The following is a 9,708-nucleotide window of genomic DNA, read 5'->3' as shown; positions in this document are numbered from 1 at the left end:
TAGCTGGAGAGTGACACTGAATGCAGGAAGTGATGTAATATACATCACTTCCTGCATTCGGGGACTGAGTGGAGGTCAAAGGGAGTTCGTATACTGAACTCCCTTTGATCTCCTGTCACAGAGCCGTGCCGGTCCCGGCCGCATCGAGTACAGTGGATCTCAGGAACGGCAAAGGCAGTGACAGCTTCTGATACAAGCGATCGAGCGTCTCTCGAGACGCTCGATCGCTTGATTGTAAAGCTCCCGGCCGGCCATGTAATGACAATGGCCGGCCGGGAAGCTGCTCGTCGGGCTCCACTGTCTGCTCGTCACAGACGAGTGGATTTTTCAAGCCCTGATAATAATAATAATAATAATAATAATGATGATGATGAAGGGCTTAGCAGAAGAGGATGTGAAAACTGGCAATATCTCACTAGACAGATAACAATAACAAAACAATAAACTCAGTTTGTATAGCTTTCTGAACCAAATCTTAGTCTAGCTCCTAAAAGGTAAACATAGTTGTGGCTGATGGCAACATTATCTAAAACAATTATTGATATGGCAAATAAAATATACCTTTTCAATTACTTTATTCCCTCCAAAACGAGTGACAAATTCGGCAGGGGAAGCGACTGTAAAATCTCTCTGCAAATCGATTTTTTTCCGCTCCCGACCTTGCTTGACCAGGTGTAACCCAGACATGCTGGGCCTGCGGACAAAAAAGAAAACCAAAAGCATGCACAATATTAAAAATGTTAAATAAGATTCCGCAGCTAATGGAGATTTAGTTATTAAATGAGTAGATTCTGAAGGCGAAACATAAAACCAATTAAAACAACATCACCCATCTTTCCGGTGTAGGCTTCAGTTATATCATGGGTGCAAAATGCTTTCTCCCCTTGTCAGACCTATTCAGCTATGACATCCTAAGGAGGAGAATTTGCCACACATTGGTCCTATTTTTTTTTTTTGCTTTTCACAAAATGTTTATTGGTGTAACAGAATGCCTATGAATGTTGCCCAGGAATGAAACCCTTGTTTCACTCTATTTTAGAAACAGGTAAAGGCAACCTGGAAAAACAAACGCCAAGAGGGAAGAAGGAAGGGGAAGGGAAAGACAAGTAGAGTATGTTTGGCAAGCTTAAAAATTGTGTGCACCCGCGAAATGGGGGGAAAAATTACAGTAGCCCAAATTGTCCAAAGACGACGCTTTGAAGCCTGTACCGGTCATCAGATTAGAGTTAACCATGAACATTGGTCCAAGAATTATTGCTCTTACTCTGGCGCACGCGGCGATACCTGACATGTGTAGCACAATTGTCATTTTTGTAGGTAGGTGCACCCGACACATGTTTTCGTTATTATGCGTGCGTTCTCCGGGTGTTCAACATTTTTTGGGGTATTTTTTATTTTAAATGACTTAACTTTTTTAAATTTAGTTTTACTTAACTTCATTGCCAGCACATGGGGAGGGGAAAAATCACAAGCCCACTATGTGATAGCACATTGGAGATGACTGGTTCTCTTTAAGGTGACATTAGGGGTCCCCTAGTGTCACCTCCCCCACTTCATTAGTTCTAGCTGGGGAATGGCAGCTGTCTGCTGGGGCAGCTGAATGTAAACACAGCAGGCAGTGGCTGGAAGCAATAGCCAGTCTGATAATGGCTAATTCAAATTGCAATAGCAGGCTGGCTATTGCACCCACCCACTGCCTGTTATCAATCAGCAGAGGAGGGACCAAAGGAGAAAGTTCTCCTTCAGGTCCACCCCTCTGCTGACAGCAGGCAGTGGGCTGGACCTCCAAGCAAGGAGCAGAGAAGGGAGGATATTTTGAGATTGAGGTCTGGAGCTCTACTCACTGCTGGGCACTGGCTGCAGGGGTCTGTGTCACACACAGAGCCCACGAAACAAGCAAAATCAACTAATCGTAGAATCAACTTATCGATAATGAGAATCATTGACAATGATTCTCATTATCAATTATCATCAATTAAATTGATCGCTAGTTGCAGCTCTAGTTAAAGAGAAAAGAAGAGAAAGATCTAGCAGAGCAAAAGCAGACATGAGAGAAAATCAGAAAAAAAAAGGTAAAGGTACAGAAGGCCAAGATAAGTCCACTTAGGGCATAGAATCAATAGGGAAACTTCAAAGCACTGAGGGCTAGCATAAGAGATCCAGAGCTGCCAAATTTTGAAAAACTTATTAGTCAACCAGAATTGCAGACAAACTTTTATTAATCATGGGGCCTGTAATTCTACTCTTTATGTCTTGGAAGGGTCCTACTGATTTACAATGTCTATTAGAAGCATTTTACTGTACTGCTGTTATGTGGCTAGCTCAGATGCAAAGAGTGCTTAGTTAAAATCTCCTTTAAACAGGCCCCTCCTTTGGTAAAGGACATCAGGTCCTCTATGCAAGATGAAGGTTTCCTATAAAATCAATCATTCACAACAGTCTTCAGTCCCATCCAAGAAATTAAAAAATTATATTTTACATTGCAGTACTGTTCCCTCCTTCTGCAATTTGATGCAATGCTACAGACATGCAACAGTCACGTAAGACAATTGGGTAATATTTCAGATTTATGGGGGCAGATATTGAAACATTGGTCAAGTTTGTACCAACTATACTAAATGTTTAAATTTTGTGACAATGATCTCCAGGAAGTCCTTTATTGTTTCTTCTTGTACTTCATAACCAAATGGTCATTCAAAATGAAATACATATATTAAAGATGTAATATTCTGTTCTGTCAGTTTTTGGATTGATACACTCACACATTGTATAAACTACTCAAACGGGTTAGCAGCTTTACATCTATCTGTCTGCTCATAGGATTATAAATGATCACTATACAAGTGAGGTCCACTCTCCGTTGTATGGTTCACCTAAACAACTCATTTTCGAGCCCTGATGATTCAAACATCTCCACCTCCTTACCATCTTGTCTTGATTTGTATTGTGATTGTAATGTCTTCCCTGTATTGTACAGCGCTGCGCAAACTGTTGGCACTATATAAATCTTGTATAATAATAATAACATGTCACAGTAGTAAGTTGTGCAATAGATTCTGGCTGGTTAACAATGCAAATGCCCACCTTCTCCTTGATTTCTAGTGTGCAAGTGATGATGGAAGCTTAAATAAAGTTTAATCTTCTTATATTGTGCCTTCCCTGGTCCCTCCTCCCCCATCCTTGCTTGTGGGAGGAACTGGCAGGGTGCGTTGCTGTACATAGGTTCCTGAAAACATCACAGCAGCCTGCCTCAGTATTCCTTGGCCCTCATGCAAGCAGTAGGCTGCCTCTTGGGAACAGTTGCACAAAAAAATCAAAATGCCTTAATGGGTGGATGTCAGTCTGGGGGGCTGCAGTTGCAAGCAGAGTGCCCCAGGTAACACCCAAATGTGATGCTGAACCTCCATATTTAAAAGAACTAAAATACAATGAATACAAATGGTGGACCAGGACCGTAAGGCTGGGTAGGGACGAGGTACATGATGCTGGATGCCCTCCTGCCAGGAAATTAAGTGGGCAGTATCTGACTTTCTGCAGCTTCTAATGCACGTTGGGGAGAGTTTATCAAAACTGGAGCAGATTTGCACTGCAACCAATCAGCATCTCATTTTCAAATCTTACCTGAGCAAACTGAAGAGAGATGCTGATAGGTTGCCATGGGCAACTGCTCCAGATTCTTGTCAGGGTATTTCTATATAAAATTACAAAAACTGATGAACTGTGACTTGTACAGAAACTAAATCAAACTTTTCTGTGCAAGGGGCCAGAAGTCTGTGCTGGACAGATAAATTAATCAACCAAAATAGCCTATTGTGTACAAATTAAGCAAGACACAAACAATACAGGCGAGACCCTTTAGGAACCAGCTTTTGTACAACCAAACTGATTTAAAGAGGTAAAACATTGCAAACGGAGTCTAAGGCTTAGATAATCATAAAACCACAATTGACAATACTGAGAGAAACTTAACTTCAAGGTCAATAATTACAAGTGTTTAATCAAGAAATCCAAAGGCTAAGGATATCACGACTACAAATGAAAAATTAACAAAAAAACCCTTACAAACTCCAAGACAGTTAATCCACCCGATTGTTCCAAGAATGAGATTACCTGATCATTGTCTGAGGTCGAGCAGGTTATCAAACACATCCGAGATTTACTCAACTGAATGCAGACGATATGAGTGAAATAACCAATCAACTACCATGTCTGAATTGATCAATTGGAAGAAAGTAAATAGTGGTTAGGGAGTAGCCAATACGAACAATGCTTTCAAACCATATAAAATACCAAGAGAGAGGAAGAAATAAAGGAGGAAAAAGAGAGAGAAAAAAGGGCTTTGAAGAAAACTTCCTGGATGTAACAAAGGACTGTAACTCATTGACCATCGCTAACACTTAACCCTTGCTGACTAAAAAGAGCCATCATCTCATCCAATAAGACTCTGAACATTTTTCTTTTGAAGGATTGGTGAGATATTGATTATATATGAAGAATTAACTTTCTTTACTCCAAAATCATAGCGGTTACATTTTATTATTAGTGTTTTTGTTTACAATTCTAATTAACAGTGTGCAGGGTGAATTCTTCTGATAATTTTTCATATCTTTCTCTATTTTATTCCTGAGATGGTATTGTGTATGGTTAAATTGGGTACAGATTTGTATGTAACTAGTTGCTATTGTAGGTATACTAACCTGTTCGCTTGTTGTCCCTATTAGACTAGTAAACCTATCATCTTCAGAAATCGTTAGGATCATAGGGAAATTTTTACTTTTGAGACACGTCTCTTTCTTTCCTATGGCCACGGGAAGTAAGAAACGATCTTAAAAGGTGTCTAGGTATTTTTATTTTTCTGATAATTTATTTCCATTTATTACTTTGATTGGGTATTTGAATTGTAATCACCAGTAATCTAAGTTTTGTACAGAAATATATGATTATACTCGTATATTAATAAATTATTTTGATTTATTAGTGTAATTGGGAGATATTTATATATTGTGGTAAGAAATCACCATAAGCTCAAAGAACTCAGGGAAATGGTTTGGGGTGTATTATCAAGTGTCTGAACTGAATTCATACTGTTTGTTTAGTTATTTATTACTTGCCGTAATCGGCTGGAGGCACTGTCTATTAAATCTAAATATAATTCAGACACCACCCTATTATTAATATTTCACCAAGATTTGATACCACTCAATCATAACATTCGGTCTGCTCCAGTTTTGATAAATTCCCCTCACTGTGTTTTGCACAGTATCAGCACTAAGGACAGCTCAAAATATTAAAAACAAAAATAACCAATTACCATTTACTGGTTGTGTTGGTTTGACCTCATGAAGCAGTCTCTGTTTACATTAAAAAGATTCACTTATCTGTAAATTAAGCACTTTTTCACTTCTTGCCATCTTTACAAAACTCTTGCTTGGTCCATGTGGGACAATGCAAAAATTGGATTTAATGCCCTTCTGTCTCTCTCTCAGCATACTTGCATCTTTCCTTCACTCCCCCACTGCTGTGTTCAGACATCAGAAATTAAGTAATGACCCGGTACTTCTGTGAATAGAGGAGCAAGCGACTCAGGCTCCATTCACACAAGAGCGGCTCTAAACAAAAAACAAAACAAAAAATTGCACTTTAATGTGCATTATTTAGACTTCTGCGGTGGATGCATGGTACGAAACCGCGCAGCCCGCAAACAAGTCAAATAGCGATTTCTTTTGACGGATTCCACGCGTTCGCGGCTATATAAAAGCCGCAAACGAGCGGAATCCGTGCGGCTGAAAGATATCTTAGCGTTTGCATTGCCACGCGGTCTTCTGCTCGGAAAACTGCGTGGGAAACACAGACGCTATATGTGAATGGAACCTTACTTCCCTCCTCATGTGACAGTGCTTGCGTTTGGCCCGACGCCTCCACATAGGGACCGGGAAACAGTTCTCAGCCATATTTAATTCAGAATAGGGCAAATAAGAGATTACCAATGCTTCTTTCCTCCCTCCTCTCGGCCAAACGGAATGGTAGGAGAGCAAAGGGAAGGCAGGCATATGCTGCTGGAGAGGGGGACATTTAAGCAAACCTGTTGCTTTGAGCTCTCGGAAAAGACAAAGCTTATATGTGCAAAACAACTTGCAAAGGGTGAAATAGAGAATGTTATTTTCTCTCTATGCATTAAACCTTTGATACCACTATGTGTAATGTTATTCTCATTTCTAGTGTTTACTTCAGATTTCTGATCATATATTAACCTTGTGGTGCGATAAAAACCTTGAAAATATTTTAAACATTCAAATCAGGAAAGCACAGAGGGAAAATTATATTGTGGTATCCATTGAGCTTGGTGTCACCTGACATAGCGAAATAATGTGATAGTAAAGTATACACTGAGTGGATAGTGCAAGACATTTGGGTAGAGGGCCCTTATTACTGGCACCCTGGGGAGAAGTGAAACTTTTTTTTTCAATGAAAACACATCTTGTAAAAAAAAAAAAATTTTAAAAAAGTTAAGTGATTTGCCCTAATAATGCTCCACTACTGTACATTCATTTTTGCATAGATCACTTTCTGAAGATCCAAATCTGTTTTTGCAATTTTGCTCATGAACATCTAATCCTGTTCTTCATTTGGCTATAGACTCTAAGGATAAGATGAGGGGCAGACAATCTGCACAGCTTAAAAAATCACCCGGTCTCTTTAAGCCTAAAGCTGTTCGTTGACCGAGCTTTAGACAGTGACCAGTTGGATGTGCGTGCAAGATCCCACCATCTCAAAATGGCACCTGTGCCAGTTACTCCCCTACAGGAGTGCTCAAGGTGTACGAGTGTTCCAGTTTCTGGTAGTGGAGGAAGGAGGGTGAGTCACATGCAGACAGTCCAGGTGGCAGGGAAAATTACACCAAATTAGGCAAGATTTTCTAACCAATCTGATCATTTTGTTCCCCAAAAATGCTAATTTGGGTGTGTGATGTGACACTCCATAGACAATGGATTGTAGCCTGCTCCACCCAAAAAAATAGAAACAGTCATCTGATGCCTGTGGGCACCTCCAGGGGAAGGGTAAAGCTTCCAGGTCATCATCGGTCTCAAACGTCTTTCACTATCTGATGTCATTGACCTTGAATAAGTGTGAGCATATCATATGTCCTGCTGCAGGTCAATGACTCACTATGTAGTAAAGCCAAGATCAGGATGATTGCCAAGGAACTTGTACATTGAAAAAAAAAGGTCAGCAATGACTGCTTTCCCAATTCTATTTCTTTTCTTTAATGCCCACCCCTACAGACAGGCTGCATCAAGTCTTTACCAGTCTATACTTCAGAGCTTAAATGCAGGAAAAAAACACCAGCAGGACAGCATGAAGCTAAGAACTCAAAGAGTTTTAGCAGAAAAAAAGTAATCAATCACAATTTGGGATTGCCTGCAAACAGATAATTATTTCAGTGCCTGATGGGCCTTGGCAGCAAAAAAAAACGGCCTTCCATTTTGCACTTGTAATGGTTCTTAAATCCACTATTAAAATGCAAACAGCTGACTTGAATGTTCACCGTCGACCCCCACTCACCAAAGATTTTCTGGTAGAATAGGAGCTATAGAATTAGAAGTCAGCATTACGGGGTTTGTACACTGCAAATAACAAAAATGATTTTTTTTTTTTTATATATACAAAAGCACTACAAATACCACACACACACCCTATGGGAACCCCTTTCCTTCTAAATAAAACAAATTAATAACAAATACTTCTAATTTAAACTCAATGTCATACATTATATGGTAAACAGTGAGAGATATGCACATTTGGAAATAGCCTAAAAGTAAAAACCTTAATTAATTGACCCATTTGATGTTATACTAAAAGAGGCACTAAAAGTATTCTTAACCACTACAATATTTTTAAGACATATCTTACATCCAGCTCTACTCCCCTTGCATTACACAGCATGGGCACTGTCAAAATGCAGCAGCTTTGGTGTAAAATTATAGATAGTCATTAAGTAAAGACAATGAATCCATTGATTATTGTTGCACTGTATTTACTATTTTGTTCATATATAGATCGAACATGTCACCATTGACCTGCATAGGGCAACACTTAAAGAAACCTTACACGTTTACTTCTGTTTTTTAAATTAAGGGTATTCCTATTACTCCGTATTAACCCTCCGTTATCCCTCATCAGCCCTAATTAACTCCTTCCTCCCCTTTTCCCCACGGCTATTATTTTTCTGCTGTTTTTTTTATTTATTTTTATAAATAATTTTTTTGTTTTCGTTTTCATTTGTTTTGTCTGTTGCTTGTTTTTTTACCTTCGCAGAACACCACAATGCCTAAATTGAAAACACAATTTTTCATTCATTCCATTGATTATGCCCGTTTTATGGAAATCGACTTCCCCGCCGTCACTTAAAGACTGGCTCTCTAAAATAGCACAGGTTGCTGAAACGGAGGAACTTATACACATGGGTCATGATAGGCTCTTTCAATATACTTTCACTTGGGCATGTTGGCTACATTTTACAACAAGACCTGCATATGTCCATGTGATGAATTCATAAAATGGATCACAAGTCCTACTATACACCACACTAAGATTTCCGGTTTCTTTTTGCGCTCCCCTACTATGCCTTTGCATGTTTTTTATATCATTTGCTTTTTCCCGTTTCTCTCTCACTTATCAAAAGGTACTCCTTATGACCTTGCATTTACGCTCCTTGCTTCTCTTTCTGTCTTCTACTCCCCTCTTTTCTGAACCTGTCATCTCTAACCCTGGACCCTCTTCTCCTCTCCCCAACTTGTAACTAGGGCTTCCTCTCTGGTGTTTGTTCACCAATAGCTTTGTTGTTCCCTAAGGATACACAGGTGGGACTCATCCAGTATTACTATTTAACAAGCCTACCTGTTCTTAGAAATGTTATCTGTTGCTGTTTACATTTCCTTTACAAAGCACTTTATAATTTTTCTTTGACTTTGTGCTGCCTATAAGGCTGTTGTCTTTCTTGTCTGTTTAATAAAACGTTTATTATGGAAAAAAAAGGTTTACATTTATGACATTACAGGAGCACGTGGAACAACATGTATGGTGCAAATTTTAGGAGTTCCAATCCACTTTAAATGTAATTACTGCCACAAAGGGTCTAACAACTCCCTGCCTGACAGTATGTGCATTAACTCCAAATTCTGCGGTTAAAATAAAAATGCTCTCATGATTGCCATGGTATATATTAACGAGGAACTGAAGTATGGTAGCCGTCTCCAAAAAAAGGCAAGCAGAGGGCAAAGTACTAGTCACCAGTGTTGGATTGTGGTCTCCCTGCAGCTGATGTTTTCCCCATTACTGACTTCCCATGCCTTGTTCTGTACTGTGTATCTGTGTGGAGGCAGCCATCTTGGTAGAGGCAGGGTTTTACTTCCTCATGTCAGAGCCTCCAGCAAGGTGAATAATAAGCAGCACAGTAGATACATCACTAGCTCTTACTCCAAATCTCCTGAAACTATCAGTCAGAGGCAGCAGTGCCTTAGATCTCACACTACACATATAAAACTATGCGACTGTAGGCTCCCTCACATAACAGGAAGTGCACTGTTGTGTTTTAGGAACATTTCAAAACAAGGGGTAGATATTTCAAGGTATGTTTTAAGCACAATTACATTTCCAACTTCTGCCTTTGTCTGTTGTGCCTTCAAATTTTCTCTAAAGGGGGGATGG

At 39.5% G+C, this 9,708-nt stretch overlaps 1 protein-coding gene across 1 annotated transcript in view; it reads right to left on the bottom strand.

Annotated features, from left to right (window-relative positions):
• ACACA (acetyl-CoA carboxylase alpha) overlaps positions 1–9,708 on the bottom strand; it is a 231,897-nt gene that overhangs the window by 214,260 nt on the left and 7,929 nt on the right. The window contains exon 3 of the mRNA XM_018556784.1: positions 562–694. Within this exon, the coding sequence (XP_018412286.1) occupies positions 562–694 (133 nt within the window). The remainder of the gene's footprint in view (positions 1–561; positions 695–9,708) is intronic.

The sequence above is a fragment of the Nanorana parkeri genome, unplaced genomic scaffold, assembly GCF_000935625.1.
Source record: "Nanorana parkeri isolate BGI_ZX_2015 unplaced genomic scaffold, ASM93562v1 scaffold252, whole genome shotgun sequence".
Taxonomy (NCBI): Eukaryota; Metazoa; Chordata; class Amphibia; order Anura; family Dicroglossidae; genus Nanorana; species Nanorana parkeri.
The sequence above is the reverse complement of the archived record's forward strand: the minus strand, read 5'-3'. Positions and strand labels throughout refer to the sequence as shown.